This window comes from Coffea arabica, chromosome 3e, assembly GCF_036785885.1.
Source record: "Coffea arabica cultivar ET-39 chromosome 3e, Coffea Arabica ET-39 HiFi, whole genome shotgun sequence".
Taxonomy (NCBI): Eukaryota; Viridiplantae; Streptophyta; class Magnoliopsida; order Gentianales; family Rubiaceae; genus Coffea; species Coffea arabica.
In genome coordinates this window covers 840,899-864,141 of record NC_092315.1, presented here as the reverse complement: position 1 = coordinate 864,141, position 23,243 = coordinate 840,899, and the positions used below count along the sequence as shown (strand labels likewise).

Below are 23,243 nucleotides of genomic sequence, written 5' to 3'. Positions count from 1 at the left end.
CCGGCTTCAACGCCAAAATCCAATGCAATCCCAGTGATATTTATTGGCCCACCTCACCATATTTGTAATTTGAAATCTCTCCCTCTCTAAAAAGTAGACGTTACCTCCTTTTTAACCTTTTCTGCAGTTTAAAAACAATTATCTGTTTAAAAACAATTATTGTTGTTTCGAAAAAAAAAAAACACCTTTTATTGTTTCCTTAAATTCATTTTCTGTCTCCTTCATTTAATGCTTTCGGAGTATGATATGACTACTCGACGACTGAGAAAAACAGCTCTAAAAACCTTCTCCTTCTCATTTCTCTTTCCCCTCCAGCATCACTTTGAATATGTCTTCACATACATGGTTTTGAAGTGCAGAAATCTTTTTTGTGGTTGAAAAGGCTCGAAGATCTGCAATTGTCCTCTGGTCATGTAAGTTTGTTTGGCTTTGTCATGTTTTTTTGACTGAAATCAACATCAGGGTTCTTTTTTTTTTTTTTTGTTTTTTTGGTGCGGTCTCAGTGCTGATGTCTGATGTATCTTCATGTCTGCGTAGATTACTATTCTTGCTCGAGTCCCGTGATTTGTGTGGTTCAAGTTGTTTCTGGATTGATGCATAGTCGTAGATTGATTTGGTGATGGTGATTAATTTTTATTTGGTTGTTCAGCAAACGTTAATAGGGAAATGTGGTAGGAAAAACATCGAAACTTTTATACAAGTAGAAGCATGTAGTTTTTTCGTGATAAAGATCGAATTTTTGGCTTAGATATTACTCTTAGTTAAATGGAAGTGTGCTAAGCTGGGCATAATTGAAGTAGCATGTGCTAAGAATGGAAGTGGTGCGAAACCAAGTTGACTTGTTTTGTTTAGTTTGCAGGTTAGGTAAAAGTATGTTGGCATTTGAATTTTCTTTTCTTCAGTTTTGTTGTGAATTCCATAGGCACGCTTATTATAGTACAAGTTGTTAGAAAAGACCCGGATGATCTTTCTTTTGGAGATCCGAATTTGGAAAACGGGAAAGTCAAAATTACAGCGGATGCATTTTTCTGTTAATCTTCACATAGTGGTATTTCTTTAAATTACAGCTGTTATTGGGTAGAATTGGGGCATGAAACTGACTAGCTTTTGCAGGGAAATGGCTGCATTGAAAAGAAAATCACACAGCCCAGTGGTATCGTCATCGAGCAGTCCTTGTATGACAAGATGATTAAATGACTCGAGTGTCGGCCTTTTAGAGCATATGATTAATGTATCGCTGCTATTTCCCTTTGTCTTGTGATAACAGGGATTATCCATGCTAAACGTCACTCAATTGTAGACTGACCATAAACAATCTGGTAAAGCATGTTATCAATTGGTGTCTGGAAGCTTGTTTTGAGGATATAAAGTTGTTGCAAGGTAAATTAACTTGAAGTCTAACTTTTGCAGATTGGACTTTTGCCATCAAAATAATGTTTGGCTTAACACTTGTTTCTTTAGTTTGTCATTGGTGAACCGTACTTGATATCTGCAAGTGAAGATGGGGGCTGAAAAACATGGTTCAAAGAGTGGAGGTGGTTATGTTGGTGGGTTGCTACATCTATTTGATTGGAATGCAAAATCACGAAAGAAATTGTTCTCAAGCAAGCCTAGTATACCTGGTAAATTCATTCATATGCTTACCAATTCACTACATTGATTTGTGAAATTGATATGCTTTTTGTAGGTTTAGCCATGCTTATCCTTGTTTTCAATGATTTTGAGTAAATGTTTTTGTTTGTTGCTTGTCTCGTAGAGCTATCCAAACAGAAAAAGAGATGTGATGGAAATTTACCAAGGACGCGGTTTCATCTGGTGGGAAACACAAACATTTTATGTATATTTGTTTTCACTTTATGAATGTTGGATTTGTTGCTAGTATCATTCTTTGAGCACATTTTCTCATTGACTACTTCCTTTTTTCCCCTTGGCTGGGAGTATACATTGTCGTTAAACTGTGTATGCTTTTTGTCTGGAAATTTTCAGATAGATGAGGATGAATTTGTAACTGGATCAAGTATAAAAGGAAGTAGCGATTATAGTTGTGCTTCATCAGTGACTGATGAGGACATTGGTGGAGTAAGGGCACCTGGAGTTGTTGCAAGGCTTATGGGACTGGATGCCATGCCAACCTGCAATCTAGCGGAGCCCTATGCTACCCCATATTTGTATTCACAGTCTCTTAAGGATTCTAATTATCATTCCAAAAACCTTGGAGGTCACTGTGAATATCAATCAATCCTGTCAGGCAACTTGCAGAACAATATGGTGGCCTCCGTTGGGAATTCTCTGGAGCCAAAGCGTCCAAAGCCTTTGAGCAGGCCCATTGAGAAGTTTCAAACCGAAGTATTGCCACCTAAATCAGCCAAGTCAATTCCAATCACCCATCATAAGCTTTTGTCTCCAATCAAAAGTGCCAATTTTATCCCTTCTGAGAGTGCTGCTCACATAATGGAAGCAGCTGCTAGAATTATTGGACCTGGACCTCAGGCTACCACTACTAATGTAAAAATGCCCGTGGTTGGGTCTTCTTCTGTTCCCTTAAAAGTAAGAGACTTGAAAGAAAAGGTTGAATCTTCTCAAAAACCATCCAAATCCAGTGAGGTGTCTCGACATCCAATTGAAGCTAATGCTTTTAAACATCTCAAGGGACAATCCCTAAATAAGAGCTGGAATGGATCAGCAGATACAACATCATCAAAGATTTCTTCCAACTCAGAAGAATGTTCATCTACTGCCAAAAGCAAAGGTAAATCCATCTCTCTGGCATTACAGGCAAAGGCCAATGTTCAGAAAAGAGAAGGTTTAAATTCAAACACCAGCAGAATTTTGAGTGGCCAGAAAGAATCTCCTGAAGTCATTTCGAGCGAGTTTTTCAAAAACCGAGCAAGTAGTCAAAAGAGCACACAGAAGAAACCATCCACTCTTGCAGATTCTAATGTCCTTCGACAGAATAATCAGAAACAAAATTGCTCAGTTGATAGAGGAAAGCAAATGTCTAAGCCATCTACTACAAATGTGCAAGGTGGGAAACCACATAATGGAAATTCCTCGTCTGCACGATACAAAAGCGCAAGCAAAAATGCTTCAAACTCTAAAGTTGTTTCCAGGAGGTTGAATACAGAAGGAATGAATAGTAAAAGAGAAGATTCTTCTTCCACTACCAGAAATATCACTTGCAAGAAGAGGTCTATAGATGGCAATTTTCAGTTTGAGAAAAACCGTACTTTGGATAACAACGTCATTGGCAAGAATGGAAAGTTGATCGAATCTAGCACATTGGCGGACAAGCAGAATAGTCTCACAGAAGCTTGCAAAAGAAAAGGAACGGATGTTATTTCTTTTACATTCACAGCTCCAATGACAAGGTCATTTGTTCATGGTCCTGAGGCATTTAGAGAAGTAAGTGAGAAAAATAGTGATGCCCTTTCTGCTGATTGTAGAGGTAAAAGGTCATCGCAAACTTCGGATAACATGCATAAGAAGTTTTCTCTCTTTGGACCTAATATTATAGGAGGTGATGCATTGAGCACTCTTTTGGAGCAAAAGCTAAGGGAATTAACTCATGCAGTTGAGACTTCACGCATCAAGGCAGGGACAGGTTGGACTTCCCCATCCATTTTCCAGGATTCTATGCCTGATCTAGATGCATTATCCTCTTCAACCAGTTTGCTTGATGATAGAAGTCGAGATGCAATCAACAGAGATCATATTGTTGACAAATGTAACTCTGGCTTTTCAACTGATCTTCAGGGATTCATAATGAAACACAAATCCCAGGTATCATTTAAATATGATTTCTATCTATCAACTGTTGAGTCAAACAAGTTCTTCCACTTTCAAAATTCCCATCATTTATATAATTCAGTGAAGTAACTAGAAATTGTTCTCTCTGATATTCTCAATCTGCATTCAGCTTCTACACTTAAACACTAGATAAATTAGAAGGATATCATTTTTTTACTGTCATTCCATACTGGAACTGTACAGAAGGTTGCAATCCTGCGATTACTTTACCATCAAATTGCCTTGGTGCCGCTCTTCTTGTGAATTTTGATGCTTGTAGAGGTAGAGTTTGTGAATCTCAAACATTTTTTTACTCTCTCGTACAATGAGAGATATCTGTTTATAACATATGCACTCTGAAATTGGTTAGGTCAATGATGTCCATTCTGTCCTATGGAAAATCTGATGGTAATAAAATATCCCAGGAAACTTATCTTGTGAACTAACAAAAAATGAAGAGTAACCAAGAGAAATTCAGATGCACCAATGCGGGGGTTAATGCTAATGGATGTGGTCTTGACTCATCTTGTGGCTTACATGATTATATTATAATGATGTCAATATCTATGAGGATCTATGACCATAAACTTGGTTTTGAATCACATGCCTTCTGAGCTTAGCATGAGAGCTTGTCAAACTCTCTCTAGAATCTTTTGAAGCATTGATGATTTATATGTTTTCAGGTGACTGATCAAGCTATGGATAACAATAGCAGAAACAACTTTGACGCAAGACAATTCCTCCACCATCGACTTCCAAGTCCTGTATCTGTTCTTGGGCATTCGATTTTCACAGAGAGTTGCAATTCTTCAGATACAGCAGATAGCATCAATACTGGAGGTAAGGGCAGTGCTTTTAAGCTTTATTTTCATTTCTTCCTTTTGCAGACAAATAGTCTCGCACAATGGAATACTAGATGAAACCTGAATAATTGAGCATTGTGTAATTATTTTAGGTAGCAAAGAAAGTTCATCAGTAAATGCTCAGGAAGTGCTTGGTATTAGTTGTTTTAAGAATCCCCATCTAGTGGATAGTGAAACCGAGTTGTCAGACTCAGCCTCGTCCATGTCCACTGTAAGCATAAGTGAAAAGCAAGCGGTTTCCTCATCAATGACAGAGCTCAATCACTCGGCAAAATGGGAACTGGACTATGTGAAGGAAATGTTGTCCAACATAGAGCTGATGTTCAAGGATTTTGCATTGGGTAGGGCTGGTCAGATAATTAACCCTGGCCTCTTTGATCAGTTGGAAAGTCAAAAAACAGTGTTGTGTAAGGACGAACCCAAAATAAGCCGGCAAGTATTATTTGACAGTGTTGCAGAGTGCCTGGACATAAGATTTAGGAGGTATGTTGGTGGCGGATACAAAACATGGGTAAATGGTCTGTCCTTGGTGAGAAGCAAGGGGAAACTTGCAGAGGAAGCATACAAGGAAATTTCGGGGTGGAATGACATGGGGGACTGCATGGTGGATGAACTTGTAGGCAAAGATATGAGCAGCAAACACGGAAGATGGCTTGACTTTGAGATTGAAGCATTTGAATTGGGAGTGCAGATTGGGAACCGCATACTTAATCTATTACTAGATGAAGTCATAGCAGACATATTGGTACCCTAATGGCTCAAGCTGCATTAGCTTGGTTTATTTTCATTTTGCGAAAATCCTATAGAATTGAACAGGAAATTCGTCCTGTTTAGAATTTTGCTTGAGATTGTTAAGAGGTTTTTTTTGGAATCATAAATAACAAAAGTTACTCTAGAGAACCTCTTTCTGCTTGAAAAGAAAAGTTCTGGCCTTTTCTCACTTTGGGATATTTGTTTGCATGCCTTGATCTCCTGTATCTTCAAATGATGTCTTGTTTCCCGAATATCATTGATCCCCTTCCATTCTCTCGTGTTTTCTGGTTGTCTAATTGTCCCAAAGTGATCTTACTACTGATGATGCACCTCTGGAAAACAAACATTTTGTCTCAAGCTTTGACACGAGCGTTTCATATTGACCATATTAAAGTGAATTACCGAACTATGTTTATAAGCATAAAAACCTAGCATTAGGAAATGCATCATGCTGGTACGGTTGCTAATTGTTGTTGCAAGCATCATCTACTCGTAAGCTGTCAAATTATTTGTAAATGCATCAGCTTTCAAATTTGAGGAAGTTAGAATACTCATCTACTCGTGCTGTTTTTATTTATTTTTGGCAAATGTCTTGATACTGTACATGCTGATAATCAATTGCCTACACATGCTACCTACCATAAAGCGACAATCTGCTAGATAAAATTGTGAATTTATTCAGGACTACTAGTTTTTATGTTAGCCGACTATTACTTTTTAGAGAGGGGATTACAGCAGCTGCAGCAAGAAAAGTTGACGATATATGCCTTTCTCCTCCGATGAAGCATTTTGATGTTGAACTTACTGCAACTGGTCTGTTTTTGTGGGTTTAACTCTCCCATGGCCATAGTACGTCGTCATCTTCTTGATCCCAAAGCCCGAATCCTGGTACAGCATATTCTGCATCCCAGGTATGATTGAAATAAGAATCTAACGGTGCGAAACAGTCGTACAGGCCATCCCCCGTGTCTGAATTTGAGTTGCTGGCACCGGAGTCGCTGTCCTTGTTAATTGAAGCGCTTTCTGGATACATTGATTCATTTTCTGTGTCCCCAGTATGCACTGAAATCTCGCTCAGGTCCATCAAATCGCTCTCCAGAACACTTTCAAGAAGCAAAGTTACATCATCTAGCTCATCATTTGGTCCCGCGACTCCCTTTTCTCCTTCCAGCTTTTCTGGAGAGGGCACCAATAATGCCCTCGCACATCCTTCACCTCCATCACCACACCTAATATCGTGCATGCTATTAATGCATCCCCCTTCGCTCTCATCGTAATCATAATTATTATTGGCCATTGGCTGCAACTGATATTTTCCGCTCTCCTCAACCGCACCTACCGCCGCGTCATCAGAAACTTTTTCTGCTGCAGCCGTGGACTCAGGTACCCCATGTGTGGTGGCTTCGACCATACCTACCAGTGCATTTTGCGCTGCTGTTGTGGCCTCTTGAATCCCACTTGTGCTGCTAATCTTTGATGATGATGATGTTTCATTAGTAGTAGTAGTAATAGGAGGAGCTTTTGTGATTGGGTGCATGCTGTACTTTTTGGCAACCGCTCGGCTCACCCGACCGCCTTTTCTCTTAGATTTGCTAGGCATGTTGACCATGTCTAAGGTGGTCACCGAGGAACCATCGCTGGACCTAAAACTATAGATTTTCCTACTGAGGTGAGAGTTCCAGTAGTTCTTCACTTCGTTATCTGTTCTCCCTGGTAATTTGCTTGCTATCAAGGACCACCTGCGACGCATCGCCCCATGAAGTAAAACTAAAACTCTCATCTCACGATGAATTAATAAAATGTCATGAAAAAACACTAGTACAAGAGCCACGGAGACAGAAACTGTACGATCGAATTAATTCTAGTTGCTCATAATTAATTTGCTGCTTCCCGACCAACTTTTAGATGGAAAAAAATAGAGATCAACGGCTTCAAGTTCGGGGACTGGGGTCTAGAAAATTTAATGCCCTCATTTCCAAGTAAAGGGAGGCAGCTACAATTTTAATTTCTTTGGCCGTAATTTTCTTTTCCACCAAACTCATTAAAGGCAGAAGATACTACAAGGAACACAAATAAACAAGCATTTTTAGTGGTCCGCAATACTTTTTTGTTTCGCGATCTTCGACGTTTTACTAACTTTGATGCTTCTCAAAAGGCCTTCTTAAACGTGGAACTTCGCACATCAACAGTACCGAGTCACGGATTATGACTGTCGAGTGAATAAAGCAGAATGTACTCGTGGCATGCATACATACATACCACTGCGCTACATCATCATCTTTATTACCATCCACCAAGAATTGGCAGGAGAGGGTACGACAAAGTTACAATCGTATCGAAGTCAAGAAATTTCTCCATTATTGTAGATTCACTTTTCAGCATCTAAAGTACCAAGTACATTTCAATAAAGTTTCCCTTTTTTTTTTTCTTTTTTTACGCACGATTCAGCAAGTGACTAAGTGCTAACAACTCGTTAGGTTGGAACTGATTTTTTTTTCTTCTCTTTGGACCGTTGTTTACGCACAACTACATGTTAATAACGAAATGGTACAAGTTTGTAACTATGTTTAGTGAAGCCAAACTTAGGCCTTGGAGAGAATAAAAAGAAGGGGGGAAAGAAAAGCGAATAAGAGAGACTCTCACTTATTTCCCACGGATCGATGCAGGTTGATGATTGTCTCTTCCTCTTCTCTGGTGAAGTTTCCTCTCTTCAAGTCTGCTCTCAAGTAATTAATCCATCTAAGTCTGCAACTCTTCCCACACCTCAGTAAACCTACAAAATCCCATGCCAAAATGAAGTCTTGATTTGAAAGCCATGAAGAACAAAGGTGAGCATGAAAACTGAATGCAAGAGAGAAAAAAGAACAATAAAAAACCAGCACTAATGGTTGGCTTTGACGTCGATCGGCAAGGAAATATTGGAGCATTGATATCTAGTTTTTGGTATAGATATATGAACCCTGACCCGTTGTTGGGTTGATGCCCAAAGATTGAAAGGGCATTTGGATTGATAGCAAAAGGCCTGGCAAAATGGTTGCTAGCATTGTCCGTTGTTGTCTGCTGTTTTGGTTTATGCGGTGCGACTTTAGTTTAGTGTGTCGCGTTTTTTTCCGCAAAGGATGGCGACAAAAATATAGCAATGGCAAGACGTGATTTGATTGCCTGCACGAGGGAGCTAAGAGTTCCAAGAATTCCAACATGCAAAAAAAATATCTATATATATATATATATACCTGCGTTCTTGGGCAAGGATCTCCAGGACCCTTCCCCATTTTGTTTGATGTAGTTGATCAATTTCTCATCTTCTTCAGCTGTCCACCTTCCTCTCCTCAACCCTACCTTCTCACAGCAAGGTGCTCTTCCCATTATTAATTTCCAAACCCCCTCCCACCCCAAAAAAAAAAAAAGAAAAAAATTGGAAACGACACTGCGTGGTCTACTAGCTAGCAAAGAATAATCAATGAAGGACCGATATCTACTAGCTCGCTAGACTTCTTCTCTTTCTCCCACCGATCATGAGCACAACTCCAGACCAACGTGACTTTGCAGTTGCTTTTATATACCGGAAAAAACTCGTCAGAGATGTAAAGAGGTGGGGCTTCCTGATAGAGATGTTTACGGATATCAAATGCGCCACAAGAACCATAGCCCCACCATTTATGCAGCATGTGTTTTTTTTTTTGCTCTTTTTATATTATTATTTGTCCATTACTGTTAATTTTTTTTGTATAAATATATATATAAGTATATATATATATATATAAGCTCCGTTTGAATTAATTATTTTTTGAAATATTTCACAATAATCATGTATATGAAAATTTTTACTGTAAATATTTTTGGTGATGTTTTTGAAGATATTTTTTGAATACATTTTTAAATATTTTTAAAATTTAAAAATTTTTAATATACTTTTAAAAAATTAACACCACCACCCATCACCTCCACTGACCCTCCCTCCTCCTCTCTAAACCTCCTCTTCCCCCCTTTTCTTTCTCCCTCTCTTCCCTCCGTCGCTTCCCTTACCCTTCTCTCCTCCCTTTCTCCCTCTCTTCCCTCCATCGCTTCCCTTGATGGGTGTGGTAAGAAACAGGAGGGGAAGGGGAAGGGGAAAGGGAAGGGAGGAGGGGAGGTGGAAGAGGAAGTGAGAGGAAAGAGTAGGAATTAGGAAATTGTGGTAATAGATAAAAGAAGAAAATGATGTAAATTTTTAAAAAATTTTTTTGTATGTTTAGAGTTTTTTTTTATATGTTGTATAAATGTGATATTTTTGAAGTTTTTTTATTTATATATTATTATAATATTATATATATGAAAAACTTGTTTTTTCAAAATACATAAAATTCAAACGGACAAAAAATGTTTTGGTTCAATTATGATCAATTGTTGTAGATCCAGACACTGCCTACTAACAAGATTTTTTACATTCACGGGACCCAAAACGTACAATGTATTCTATATATTTTTATTGAAATGATCATTTTTTATTGATTAAAAGCTAAACTGTACGATTCTTAGACAAGGACTCATGATGAGCTTTACAAATGTGTACGATCTATTATATTGGCCATTGCTGCTTATTGCCTCACCTCCCTTGCATTAAAACTTTTACCCATTGATCCCTGACGCTGCTCCCAGATAAAGTAATGAATCTGTCCCGCATTGAACAATCATTGCAACCACAGTGGAATAACTCGATTTGATCTACAAATTAATAATGTGAGGAAAAAAGTTGATAATAATAATGAATAACAAAGAAAAAGTTGTTAATAATGAATAACCCGACAAGACATTTACTTATCTTTACGTGATTTGGTTGGTTTTCCGTCCATTTCCACGTTGCATCTTTAAAGCAGAGGCAGACCTCTTAATGGTTGATTCTTATTGGTTATAGAGACACTGCGCTTGAAGCATTTTCAATATTACACTAGTTAATCATTTTTTTGTAGCGTGATTTAAAATAATACAGGAGAGATTCTTAAATTGAGAATCCTGGGTTTCTTGGATGTGAAATTTGGAGGATGGACCTCCAAGTCTCATTCACGTAGTACTACTAGCTCGCAAGAGGTAAAGCGCAAATCCGTTTCATTGAAAGTGTCATACTTTTCATTTTAAAATATGCTAAAATATTTGTCATGTTAAAAAGGTTAAAGTGCATTTTAGTAGCTCCTTCCAATCAATGACAGAGTCAAAGGGGGTTGAGAGGGTTCATGGTCCCCTCTTAAGTTTTGAAAATTTTAATTTGTAGCGTATAAATATATGTGTAAAACAACGTCGGCTCCCCAGATTTTTATAATTTTAATTTATATCATGAGATTTTATACATACGTTCATAGATATATATATATATATATATATATATATATATATATATATATATATATATATGAATTAGACACTTTTGAATTAATTTTGCCTTCAAAAAAATTATTTATTTTTCATTGTGCTAATTATTTAACTTTCAAAAAATTAAATATATAATTTGATGATCCATAGTAAGTTGACCCAATTTAATACATTATAATAAAAAGACCTAATTCATACTTGTCAGTGGGTTAAAACAAAAATAATTAACTTAACCTTTCTGGCCCGTATACAATTTAACCCAATTTTTTTTTCCAAATGATAATAGCATGTCATTAACTGTCAATATTTTACACTCAGAGCAACTGCCCTATTAAATCATCCCTTGCAACATTGACTAGCAGGGGGGAAGTCACATTTCCAAAAGTACATCTAAGCAACATTTTAAGGCAAATTTTGCCAACTTGTGGCCCACTACATTTTTTTTTGTAATTCCGAACGTGCCCCGATTCGAATCCTTAGGACTCGAGCCAGCTCACCAAACCGGAGAAGTGCGCCACGGCCCCACGCAGCGACCCCGAGCGTGTCACGGGCGTTCAAGTTCAGGGTAAGATTCGAACTCAAAATCACAATAGTTCTTAAGACCGCTGGACCACTCCCGTGAGGGCATGGCCCACTACATTGCCTGCTCTCCTATTAAACGAACAAGTACAGGACTTAAAAATGCTTCTTCAATCTTCCTATATCCTCCAACACCGTCGCACATGTGTTGTCCTCAATATCTTCCTATTGCAGCTTCTTTATGATATTTTGGCAATCCGATTGTACTTCAATTTCCTGCCATCCTTTCTATAATTTAATCCAATTGATTAGCCTTATTTTCACTCTTCCTATATCAACTGTAACTATAGAACGGATATTTTTAATATTGAAAATAATCAAGACAAAACTCCGAAACAAGATGGAAAATAATTTATTGAATGATTGTTTAACTATGTACAAAGAAAAGGAAGTCACCAAAAATTTAGCACTGATTAAAGTTCAATTTACTTGTAAGAAAATGGGTTAGAATTTCATGGTATGTTAACATAACTTTTATCCTTTTAATTGAAAATATTTATATTTATATTTATATTACATAGTTATATATTTTTTTTCCCGGGGGGAGGGATGGGTTGGGTGGTACGGGGGGAGGGAGTGTAAGCAAGAGATCTCGGGTTCGAGTCCTCCTGCTTACACTAAAATATATATATATATATATATATATATATATATATTGCATATGTGACATAATGGCGCATCTTTTCATAATGTGCAACTTAGATGGTTTGTGATATTATAAGATATTTAATCAATGATTATTTTTTGTCTTAATTTTCGTTATGACCATGCTACATATTTATAAAATAGGCATATCTTTATAATTAAAGTTAATATTTAATGTTTTCAGATGTCATATATTTAAATAGATGAAAATTATTTGGAACATAACATATTAAAATAATTTTGTTAGAAAAATTTTGGCTCCTCCCTCCAAGAAAAAAATCTTGGCTCCGTCACTGCTTCCAATATAGTATTTTCTTTGAATCATATGCATATGACAATTCAAATTCAAATTTTAAATTTGTGAGAGTAAGATTGAAAAGAAAAATACAAAACATCATAATCATACCGCTATGTTTTAAAAATTAAATTTTCAAAACATGACAAAATAATTAGAACGGAAGGATTACCTTTTTGTTTGGTTGATGCACATGTACTCGTCTCGCTGGCTATCCGTTGAGTTGTTAAAACATTCAAGGTCATATTGTATATTGTACAATTAAAAACTACTATATTTGTGCTTCATTTTTTAGGAATAGGGTTAATTACAAAATGTACCTTTGATAATACATGACCTTACCTATGCCCACCTCATTAAAATGACAAAAATGCCCTCATGTGCATATATATATATATATATATATATATATATATATATAGATTTTTCCACTGAATCGATGAATTATTGACTTGATTTAAGGCATATTTTTCATGTCCTCGCAATATGTGAAGTGGAATCATGATAAAATCAAATGTAACTTAACATTTTGTTAAGTTTATTGGATCAGCAGGGAGAAGTTAAAATATTTTGGTAACAAATTGATTGAATTGGACAGTAAGCAAGGTAATTTCAGAAGAAATATGTAATGTTTGGGGCTATTTTGTGATTAACCCTTACAATTAATCTCCAAAGGTAAGGATCAATTTGATGCACCAGAGAGTGTAACCTCCAACTACGCAGGGTATAAATTACTAAAAAGTTTTATTTGCCTGATTCTGATAGTGGAGATAGTTTATGGGCCCACGGATGGTGGATCAATAATTGCCCCAACAGTCTCATCACACGACGTACAATCCAGATTACACATAGTACAAGTATTTACTTTTTGGTCTGGAAGTATTTACTCATCCAAATCGAAATAAGACATTGCGGTCCACGTTTTTCACGTCTTTTTCTTGCAATCGTGGTCCATTTCTTTGTCTCTCAAAATTCTACATACTATTTCCTAAACAAGTTGGACCGTCTCTTAAATTGGATACGGGTTACCGGGTCAAGCGATTGGAAACTTTTTTTTTTTTTGAAAAAAATAAACAATATGATGTGACTTACAACGGAGTTGAGCAGTTCTACTAAACATACATATAGCCGTGCTATACTAAATATTGCATAGAGTGAAAGACTTGAACCCAGCCACCGAGCCAAAAAAGGGGCTAACTTCCTTTTCGAGGCGAGATCGGAGTTCAAACCCTACTTATAATGAAAAAATTTAAAAAAGATATCAGAACAATTTTTTAGTTGAGCCAATTTTATATATATATCTTTTTTAGACTCTTCTTTTTTGTAAATTAGGATAGATTAGATGATAAAAAATGTTATCGTTACGGTAAAAAAAAGACTTGAACGCAAGATATCTGAATTTGGGTCTCAATTTTAATCATTAAACAAAGGTCTCATTAGCAATTAGGAGCTTGAAATTTTGAACTATTAATAAATCATAAGACTTCCTAATAATCTTCGCACGGTTAACATGAAATCATTTAATTTTTGAACACGTCTTCCAAGGTGTTGAACAAATTTTGGATTAGTGCTATCCTTTTTATTATTCTTTTTATTTTTCTTCAATGAGCATAGTGCTATCTTGTCTATACAACATGATGGAAAACTTATTCCACAAGTAAAAAAAACTTGTTCTGTACTTGCCAGCCAATATATGCAAAAAATAACAAATTGATCCTCAATAAACCACGGTGGAATATTCTAAACCACAACTAATTGGTTAATATCTTCAGTTTATGCGTCAAAAGTTGGGTGTGCGTGTATCGCTGGGTGTATCTTTCACTGTGTTCCTTGTCAATTGGTTCCATCAAATATCAGTGATCGCATTGCCGTCCTGGGACGCATGGGGAGAAAGAAGTCACAAAGTTTTCATTGGAGATAATCTATTTCAGAGTTCACACGGACTCCCCCATCCATCCATCCCCATTTGTCGAAGTTTGAATTTTTTTTTTCTTTTTCTTGAACCGAAATTAGTGAGTCCAATTTCAAAGCTTAATTAAACTTGATAAAATCCTCAATTAGATGGATGGAATCAAAGGAGGATTTTACTTGGAGACCATGCGATCCACGACCCAAGTAATTTTTATGGCATAGCTTCGACGAATCCAGCTTCCAACCCACCCATTTTGCTTCAAAAAACCCTTATGATTTTGGCCTCAAATGGGCAATGTGTTGTTAAATCCACGACAGGAACCCATGATTGATTGTGTGATGGTCGAAGTTCTTGCAAAGCTTCAAAAAATGTATCCAAAAAAAGAAAAAAAATTATCCTTCTTAAGTCAAATCACATACCATCCAAATCATCCTTCAAGGATAGTCTTTTGCTATTTCGGGGAAGAAAAGGAAAATTTTGACGCTAACGATGCACTGCAGCAGGTTAGAATAGGGAGCAAATCTACCGTTAGATTCAGGAAATCGTAGCAAATCCACGCGTCCATCTGATAACAGGGGGCGGCGGGCCACCACCAGTTTAAGGGCGAAGATGCTGGCCTTGGTAGTACAACCATATGTAATGTACCAGGTGAGTTATATTTTATTTGGCTTGGTGGTGGGCTAAATGACGAGGCAACTTTCTTGCATTTTTTTTTTTTTTTTTTTTATTGTATGTTGTACTAGTAACAGTGTACTACTAAGTTACAGGACAATAATTGAGGACGTGAGTGAAGGTCCTCCTGCATGTTTTATGTCAAATCTAATTAAAAAGCTATGGAACCTTTAACAATAATAATGTCGGGAAACAGCATGAGCAAATGATCTTGATGACCTGCATGGAAAAATTTGAATTGGCTTCGATAGAGTCAAAGCGACGTGTTCCTTTGATTCTGAGTTTCGAGGCAATGAAGGACCCTCTAGTCTCTACCAATGATTTTTTTTTTTGAAGATATTAACTGGCGGATGCCATGTGTCAAAGATGTGGCGGAGACATTTGAGACACGTAAGCCCCGGATTAGGGGCTCACATTTGTGCAATTCTTACCTCATTTGGTGTATGTTTGTACGCCCGTTGTTGTTGTGATAATTAATTTAGATCCATGAATTGATAAATTCTAAGTTTACACCCAAATCATCATCGTGGTCATGGATAGATCACTCAAGTTCAGGTCCATGAGCCATGACAATTGCCATACGAAGACTCGCTTTTGCTACGACTTCAGTAGGTTCCCAGTCATCTTGGTCGTGTCAGAATCGCTTTCGCTACGGCTCCCCCGTGGATTGTCAGAATTTTAGGTCATGCTTGAATTGTTTGTTTTCGTCGAAAAATATTGTCGTTTTCCGTTATTACATTTCCCTATCACCTTTTTTTCTCACATATATCAAATCGCTACAATAATTTTTTCATAAAAAATAACGGAAAATGCAATCCAAACACAACCTTAGTTTCACCCAAATTAATTAAAACTTGGAAAACTTGGAAGCTCGTTCTTTAAATAGGTTTACATCATCTACGCCAGCCTATTGCTTCACATGTAATGTTGAGTTGTATTCCGCAAAATGTCAAGTTCGACAAGTCATAATCAAGTTAAATGAGTTAGGGTAAACTGCTAAAGAAATCCCTGAACTATTTCAACTGTGAACTTTTGACCCTTTATCTATTTCAAATCTCAAATTGGATCTTCAATTATAAAAAGCCTAAACATTGCTATCCTTTCATTCATCTCCACTGTTAAACCTTATGGGTCTAATGGGTTGAAAGATTATAATTTTATTTTTTTTTTTATTGAGGAGCCGATTTGAGATTTGGAATAAATTAAAAGCCAAAAGCTAACCATTAGAGTACTTTAAAAACTCCCTATATAATTTACCCAATGGGTTAAGACCCAAGTTTGAGTTACTCAAATAGTAATATTAATGTTTGAGATTACACGTATCATTTCCAATCTCTTATCTTAAACTTAAAATAAGGCTTAAACTTAAAATAAGGCTATGTTTCCTTGGGAACCATTGGAATCTATATATATATATATGAAAGTTATTATTTCAATCAAATGTTTTTTCTTTCCCACTTGGCATTGCTAATTGGAGAGAATTAATGGGTCTTGAATCACTTGAATTTCACCCACATTAATTCCTACTTGGATTATATTATATATTTAAAAAATTATCTCTAATTTTAAAATAACTTTCAAAACCATTAATTTTCTAAAGTTAATATAAATGTAGTTACATTACCAGCTTACGACCAACCCCTTGTGCAGACTTTTTTTAATTTTCTCTGCCTTCATCTAAAACTGTTTCAAGTCGGCCACACTTCCGAAGCTGTCAGTATTTAGCAATCAGATAGCATTTCTACCTAGTAACTACGGTACCATCAGATCAGAGTGAGATGCTCAGAAGAAGTGTTGTACGCAATCAAGGAAGAATTTTCAAAACAAAGTTGTCTGTCCCTTTCCGCGGCATATAGCCTCCTATTTCTACTACAAATCCACACAAGAGAGAGAAAATTTAACTACAGTATCGGAACACAAACCAGATACCTATCCGACGAAGCAAATACACTTTTTGAGTGCTATGAAAAAAATTCTCTCGTCAAATGCACAAGATAAAAGGTACATGAATTTAACAGGCATGGGTTTGGAAACAAATTTCTTTTGGAACATCGCAACACATCCTCAAACTGAATGATTACTTCTAGCTGATCATTCGATGGTACAGAAAACGAATGATTCTCTTTTCCTGTCAAATGCTATTCACAAAGGCATCTTAATTTTAATAAGACTCGCTTCATGTCCGAAACTATTTCTATCAATACAAAATTAGCCGTATAACATCAGCTCACCGAAGATCTACCACATCAAACTTCAAATTAGAATTCATATACACGTGTGAACAGTGCTCATATATGGGGCTTCCATCTTCAGCAGCCTCATGTGGATGAAAACCACGTTGCTGACAGTTGCGTATAACAGCCACACCACCCGGATCGGACAAATGAAAAATGCCATGAGGACTGCAACAAGTATTTGAATGAGACGAAATTAGGCTTACAAGAAACATGTCTATACAGAAATACTAGCAGACATACAAATACTGAAATGAAAGGGTTAAAATTGAAAAGTAACCCACATTAGCCAGCCAATGGAATATCAACTTTCATGGTGCAAGTACAAATTACAGTCTGGTAAGGCCCTAAGAAAATCAATTTTCGCTGATTACATTAACCCGTGAGGTTAGGTCATTGTCAAAAGACTACGCTGGTCATCCCCCATCCTCAATTTATAATGGTACATGTTGGCTGCTTACTTTTATGACAGTTGACACATAATTGATATGGACAATGACCAAAAAATGCCCTCAGAGCCACCTTTTGTTTCCACCAGATGAGTGGTATACCGGTCACTTTTTACGTGAAAAATAGAGATTGGTAGTTTCAAAAACTTCAATCAGTCTACGAATACATTTATGGAAGGAATTAAAGGTGTATATAGCTATACCTGGATGTGTCTGTCGGAGCCATAACAATTGCAATGGCTTCTGGTAGCATCACCTGTTATATGACAAAATGTGACTCAGCAAAGGAAATACAAGAGCATCTACTACAAGAATAACACCAGAACTACAACAATCAAAAGTTGTTCGTAATAATGTCAAATAGCTGGAATATAATTGTTTACGATTTAGTTAACTGCCAACCTTTGGAAATATATCCTTTAAAAGTGATTTCTTTTTTACTCTCTTCAAACTAATTAACCTCCGCTACAAACTCCACAATCTAACAAGTTATCCACCACTCCAATTACACCAACCTATACTACTGGTGAAAACATCACTGGCTACAGGACAAAAAAACCAGATTCCAACAAAACATGTCAAGAAATTGTGGTCGGAGGAAGAACACACCATGTTTGGTGGGATGAAAATATGAGTCGGAAAAATGGGAAAATTACCCATGACAATGAAAAGTAGAATAATAAGTATGTATACGTGCAAACATTTTCCAGAAACGTTAAAAATAATGCAGTACCCACCCAGCATGTCTATAAAGCTAATGAGACGAAATAAATGATTACAAAAATCAAATCAAAGTAGAAAGTACATGTACTTCTATTTGTTCGACATTGCCAACAAAAAGCCAATAAATTTCAATAAAACAATGTGGAGAAAGTATAAATAACAAAATACTATTTCTGTTATTACCTGATATGAGTAATGTGTGTGAAGGTCAACCGATGACATGAAGCAGGTTTGAGATGGATGTGTCTGAAAATCAAGTAAGAATGGTTCAATGGGTGAAAGTAAGATTGTAAACAAAATTCATACAAGGACCATTGCCTTTTACTTCCAATCTTAGTCGCTCCAAATAATCTGCTTACACTCTTTAACATGGATTTAAGGATTGAAAAAAATGTTCAAAAGATCCAGTTCTAAATCTTTCTATTCATTAAACTCATCTCACTGAATCCAAAAACATGGTAATATATTTAAGTAGAATTATCATACTACTACCAATAAAAATAACATTAAACAACGTCCTCAAATCACAACAGGCCCATTTCAACTGAGGACCAAAGTGTGACGCAGAAGATAAGCAAAATCAACGATGATGGGATCCAAAATTCTTCACAGTTGTCAAGAACTTCCGATCCTAGTTAATGAGCACAGCACGATAGATCAGCTAACAAATAATGCCCATTAGAGCTATTTCCAGACTTACATGAATCCACCCAAGAGGGAAGAGAGAACACTTGTCTTGAACGTCAAAGATTTCTTCTTCATTCAATGTCTGACACTGAAATGAGAGAAATTTATTCAATAAGATCGATCATCAGTAATAAGTGACAAAAAGTGCTAACACTAGAGAAGGAGAACTGATAATCATAGTTTCTGATCATGGGAAACAGAAGTCCTTGACATGTGACCCATCTAAAACATTAGCATAAAATAAAATATGCATACACAGACCCATGCATATGCCCGCTCTTTCATATTGCTGTTGTTACACTTTGAACCTAAGATGCATTGAGATATCGAGAGAAGATTCAACATTATAAGTTTGTCAGGTTCCCTATCTAGCTTGTAAAGATGTCAGCAGCAACATATGACAGTCACAATTCAAGTTGAAACAAAAAGGACTGACACAGCAACTTTTTTGTACATTTTCTTTTTCAAAATTTTCTTGCATGTTCCTCTTCCTCTATATCTTTTCTTTACCAGGAGAGTGGGCAAAGGGATAGTAGAGACAAAACAGTGCTATAAACAGCCTTAAATGGTTTTTTTTTACAGAAAATGGAGACATCTCTTACTGAATCCGAAGTTGATTCCTGCTTTGGGATGATAAGTGTTGTTATGTGGAACACCCTGTTTTTCTGCAATTAGATACCCATGGAGAATACAACATTTACTTTTGGCTCATTGAGACATAATAGTTGACGAGAAAGGAAGAGACAACTACCAAAGTCCCTGCAAGAACTCCACATGTTTCCAAATTTCTTGCTGTATTTTTTTTAGCCAATCTCAAGAAATCATCCATCATCTTCACCGGCTGCAACATTATGCAACAAAACAAGCATCCCGTTCTTAGTGAACTAAATGTAAGCAGCTCAGTAACTAATTAAAGATCAAACAATGCTTTATAGTAACATAACTACCCCAGTAATCTGTAGGGAGGTTTTGACTGGGGGTTGGGGGGAGGTGGGGGAGGGGAGTTTGTTAATAGAAAATTAAGAGAAAACAACTCACAATATGCAGATGTTGATATGAGTTAGAACTGGCTGTCCCATCTGAAAAGAATTTTGCAGGTCCGGGTCTTGGATCTGCAACCTTTGAAGGAGATATTGGAAGATACTCGGGTTGCACCTGAGCAAGGACAGGAGGTGGAGATGGTTGTCTAACCAATGGAAAAATATCTCTCACTTCGTCATCAAATGGACGAGCGGAATCCTTGTCAAGAGATGACCATCTTCCATCATCTAGAGAGAGAACAGATGCCATAGCAGACTTTTCCACTTCCAGATCACCATCCCTTGATGCGACAATCTCATATTTTCCACCCTGATTCAGGCTAGAACAATACACAGAAACATTTTGAAATGTTACAAGTTCTGACAGAAGAAAGACATCACACAGAACAATGTCATGATTGATTAAGCAGGAAAGAAAAAGAAAAACCCTAAGGCACAATCATATGATTAATAATTTTTATTCACAGAAATACAGCAGACTTGCAGGGCCAACACGGAACAATCAGGAATATATAGGTTCCTGACCTTGAGTCTTCATTTGAAGCTAAATCTGTGTTAATTGGATAGTTGACCTGCATACAACAAAAACCAACTACTTTATTCATGCCCAAAAGTTTTCGCAAATAAAGTACTACATGATGAAGTTTACCTTTATCTCAGTGGTAGATCCTAGCCACTGACCATGAAGACCATTTGGTCCTAAAAAGGAGTGTCTAGACAATGTTTCTTGCTTTGGAAGAGGTAAACTGAGATTTCTGTACATTTATCAGAGAATCACCCATTGTTAGATATATGTAAATGGACCGTGATTCTTCAATATCAACATGTACAAACATCTTTAATTTGGCTATTGCTGTTATTATGCTGAAAAGCAAACTTGAAGTAAAACAGAAAACGTCAAATGAGAAGACACAAACTTCAATGTGTGAGACATCCAAGACAAAGGCAGGGATCAATAAATCTCTCAGGGCTACTTTATTCGACTATTGTCCTCAAGAAATATTTTGCATATATTCTAAAGTTCAGATAAGCTGCACATCAAAATACAGACCAGGGACAATAATATTACCTGTAGCCAATGACAATAGTTCATCTAGAAAGCAACACATATCAAGACTAACAAGAGGGAGAACATAACTAATATTCAGCTGAATTATAAGAGGCATGAGCCAAAAATGCCCACCTTTAACAGATTCAATTAAAAACCTTAAATCATGAATACTCACAGCTTCTGGAAATGCTTATCAATTGGACTCGTTGATGGAACTAGACTGTAGTTATCATTCCTTTTCCAAGAAGACTGAGCTGTGCAAGCCTGCTGTAGTTGGGAAAAACATAAATAAAGAAGGTCCATATGGCAGAAATACAAGGACAAAATCCAACAAGGAAAAGAATCAATGAAATGAAAGACATTTGTCCAAAAGAAATCTTAACATACGAGAAAAATATACAAACATATGTATGAGAAGAAGTATGCATTTCCAACTGACTATAAAAAGTAGAGGGGAAACCAAAAGAAGAAGAAGAAGCCATTTACTTGAAAAGAAAAAAAGAAAAAAGGAAAAAAAAACCATAGTCCAAGAATGAAATGGAAGAAGAACGTGCAGCCACTAGTACAAGGAAATAGCCTGCTGGTGAATCCTAGAGAATATCATCGAACCACTGAAATGTGGTCTCAGATAGGTGCTACACAAGAGATGTCAAAGTCCAGCCAGAAACAAAAACTTGAGATGGTTTCGGAAAAATAGCACTTAAAACATATACACAACCATCCTACTGAAAAATAGTGAACAGAATCAGAAGCAGTACCCTTTGATTGTCGTAGCTTAAAGATGCTCTATTGTTTGCAGTTGGCCATTCTTGAAAGGATGCTGATGCAGATGGAGCCCTTTTCTCTCCATCAAGTAAAGAAGGTTCATCTTTCACCTCAACTCTTCCTCTATCATGCAACTGCCGTTGTGCTTCCGGTTTTAAGGCCTCCAGCTCATCTAGCACACTTGATAATTTCTACAACAGAACCAGCATCAAACAATATGCCACACCTTTACACACAAAGGCTCACCAGTATGCAGTATCTACAGTAATGCAATAACATCAAACAAACCTTTCTAAAAGACGTTCTTTCTTTAGGATACAAAGCCTGGTAATCGCGATGGAACGGTATAGTCTCAGAAACCAAACTGCCAAACAATCAACAAAAAGTTCGTTGAAGTAATAATTAAAAAAAAATGCATTAGTGTATTAGAAAATATTTTGTTGTGGCAGCATTATTCTTTGTCTATACCTGGAATATCTAAGAAGTATTATATACAAGTCGATAATATTCTTCTCCTCCCGATAAATGTTAGCCTGCCATAAAAGACCCAATATTTTCATAAATCATAAACAGACAATTTGTACAAAGCAAGTGATCACTTTAAGTTAATCAAAATCGCCCATACAAACTCATAAACCCTGATTAAGAATTGAAATGACCGTAAACAGTAACTAATCAACTACAAATCCTTAAATAACATGATACAATCATAACATAAATGATTTGGGGAAATCATTTTCACGTAAATTGGGGGCAAAAAAATATTTATTGGCAAGGAGAAATGGATGACCTGTTTGAGGAGATTATCGGCAATTCGGTAGTAATTACGGAGAGGAATTCGATTATCGACGCCAACTTTGTGCGCCATGGCGCTGATATTAATCGTCGATTTGTTCGCCGGCCGCCTCATTTTCCAACGACGATGGGGAACCACCGGGGAAGGGAAAATGTTCTGCTCTTACTGCAATGCGACGTCGTTCCCCAGTTGGAAATGTTAGGCGAGTTTTCCCGAACGTGGAGCCCGTTGAGAAGTGAACACAAAGGTTTGACCAAAAACTGGGTCGTTTTTACTTTTTATAGAAGAGGACGACAGTAAAGCTTTTAATGTCGACAGAGTGTCATACCGCTTATTTTGAAGGATCCGAATTCCGAACTGGACCTTCTAATTGGGGCAGGAGCGAATTGCAGAGTAATATGGACTCTCTTTTTTTTTTTTTCAAAGGGTGGTGGTCGGAAAAATGAACTAATACTGCACGATTGAGTTGTCAACTGATCAAGTCAAAGGTCCTATACATAATTGGATAACTTGATATTTGCATTTTTTTTAAAAAAAAATTAATTGAGATGCTATAATAATTAAGCCAAAAATAACAATTTCAAACTCATTAAGAGGGTTTACTATTTTTTCATAAAAGGAAAAAATGTAGAAAAATTAATTGTCTC

General features: G+C 36.6%; 3 protein-coding genes across 10 annotated transcripts; 1 reads left to right on the top strand and 2 right to left on the bottom strand.

The window, feature by feature from the left end:
- LOC113736849 (uncharacterized) lies at positions 1 to 5,676 on the top strand. 4 transcript variants are annotated; one of them, XM_072084155.1, is made up of 7 exons: positions 1 to 413; positions 1,268 to 1,319; positions 1,411 to 1,622; positions 1,757 to 1,815; positions 1,987 to 3,780; positions 4,470 to 4,626; positions 4,742 to 5,676. In XM_072084155.1, exons 3-7 carry the CDS (start codon positions 1,502 to 1,504, stop codon positions 5,401 to 5,403), a joined length of 2,793 nt encoding a protein of 930 aa, XP_071940256.1. In that variant the 5' UTR covers positions 1 to 413; positions 1,268 to 1,319; positions 1,411 to 1,501; the 3' UTR covers positions 5,404 to 5,676. The 4 variants fall into 4 exon arrangements, with proteins under 4 accessions (XP_071940256.1, XP_027119824.1, XP_027119823.1 ...); XM_027264023.2 differs by having other exon boundaries at positions 1,268 to 1,380; positions 1,462 to 1,622; XM_027264022.2 differs by having other exon boundaries at positions 1,114 to 1,319.
- A 258-nt stretch (positions 5,677 to 5,934) lies between these two features.
- LOC113736828 (uncharacterized) lies at positions 5,935 to 8,947 on the bottom strand. Of its 3 annotated transcripts, none has more exons than XM_027263997.2 (3): positions 8,636 to 8,947; positions 8,046 to 8,175; positions 5,935 to 7,141 (listed from the first exon to the last, which is right to left on the bottom strand). In XM_027263997.2, the coding sequence occupies exons 1-3, from the start codon at positions 8,766 to 8,768 to the stop codon at positions 6,232 to 6,234; spliced, it is 1,173 nt and encodes a 390-aa protein (XP_027119798.1). In that variant the 5' UTR covers positions 8,769 to 8,947; the 3' UTR covers positions 5,935 to 6,231. The 3 variants fall into 3 exon arrangements, with proteins under 3 accessions (XP_027119798.1, XP_071940255.1, XP_027119799.1); XM_072084154.1 differs by lacking the exon at positions 8,636 to 8,947 and adding an exon at positions 8,368 to 8,615; XM_027263998.2 differs by lacking the exon at positions 8,636 to 8,947 and adding an exon at positions 8,279 to 8,613 and having other exon boundaries at positions 5,935 to 8,175.
- Positions 8,948 to 16,837: 7,890 nt separating this feature from the next.
- Positions 16,838 to 22,859, bottom strand: LOC113738058 (AMSH-like ubiquitin thioesterase 3). 3 transcript variants are annotated; one of them, XM_027265220.2, is made up of 14 exons: positions 22,591 to 22,859; positions 22,269 to 22,333; positions 22,089 to 22,164; positions 21,794 to 21,991; positions 21,211 to 21,302; positions 20,634 to 20,739; positions 20,510 to 20,556; positions 19,983 to 20,304; positions 19,696 to 19,785; positions 19,547 to 19,609; positions 18,958 to 19,032; positions 18,441 to 18,503; positions 17,738 to 17,790; positions 16,838 to 17,253 (listed from the first exon to the last, which is right to left on the bottom strand). In XM_027265220.2, the coding sequence occupies exons 1-14, from the start codon at positions 22,708 to 22,710 to the stop codon at positions 17,079 to 17,081; spliced, it is 1,545 nt and encodes a 514-aa protein (XP_027121021.1). In that variant the 5' UTR covers positions 22,711 to 22,859; the 3' UTR covers positions 16,838 to 17,078. The 3 variants fall into 3 exon arrangements, with proteins under 3 accessions (XP_027121021.1, XP_027121022.1, XP_071940254.1); XM_027265221.2 differs by having other exon boundaries at positions 21,211 to 21,299; XM_072084153.1 differs by lacking the exon at positions 19,547 to 19,609.
- Positions 22,860 to 23,243: the final 384 nt, after the last annotated feature.

Coding starts and splice junctions, on each gene's coding strand:
- LOC113736849 (XM_072084155.1), top strand. CDS start 1,502: ATGGGGGCTGAAAAACATGGTTCAAAGAGTGGAGGTGGTTATGTTGGT. Junction 1,623..1,756: donor AAGCAAGCCTAGTATACCTG/GTAAATTCATTC, acceptor CTTGTCTCGTAG/AGCTATCCAAACAGAAAAAG. Junction 3,781..4,469: donor TAATGAAACACAAATCCCAG/GTATCATTTAAA, acceptor ATATGTTTTCAG/GTGACTGATCAAGCTATGGA.
- LOC113736828 (XM_072084154.1), bottom strand. CDS start 8,602: ATGTTGGAATTCTTGGAACTCTTAGCTCCCTCGTGCAGGCAATCAAAT. Junction 8,176..8,367: donor GGGCATCAACCCAACAACGG/GTCAGGGTTCAT, acceptor GGGATTTTGTAG/GTTTACTGAGGTGTGGGAAG. Junction 7,142..8,045: donor CATCGATCCGTGGGAAATAA/GTGAGAGTCTCT, acceptor GATGCGTCGCAG/GTGGTCCTTGATAGCAAGCA.
- LOC113738058 (XM_027265220.2), bottom strand. CDS start 22,710: ATGAGGCGGCCGGCGAACAAATCGACGATTAATATCAGCGCCATGGCG. Junction 20,740..21,210: donor GATAAGCATTTCCAGAAGCT/GTGAGTATTCAT, acceptor ATAAATGTACAG/AAATCTCAGTTTACCTCTTC. Junction 20,305..20,509: donor GCTTCAAATGAAGACTCAAG/GTCAGGAACCTA, acceptor GTATTGTTCTAG/CCTGAATCAGGGTGGAAAAT.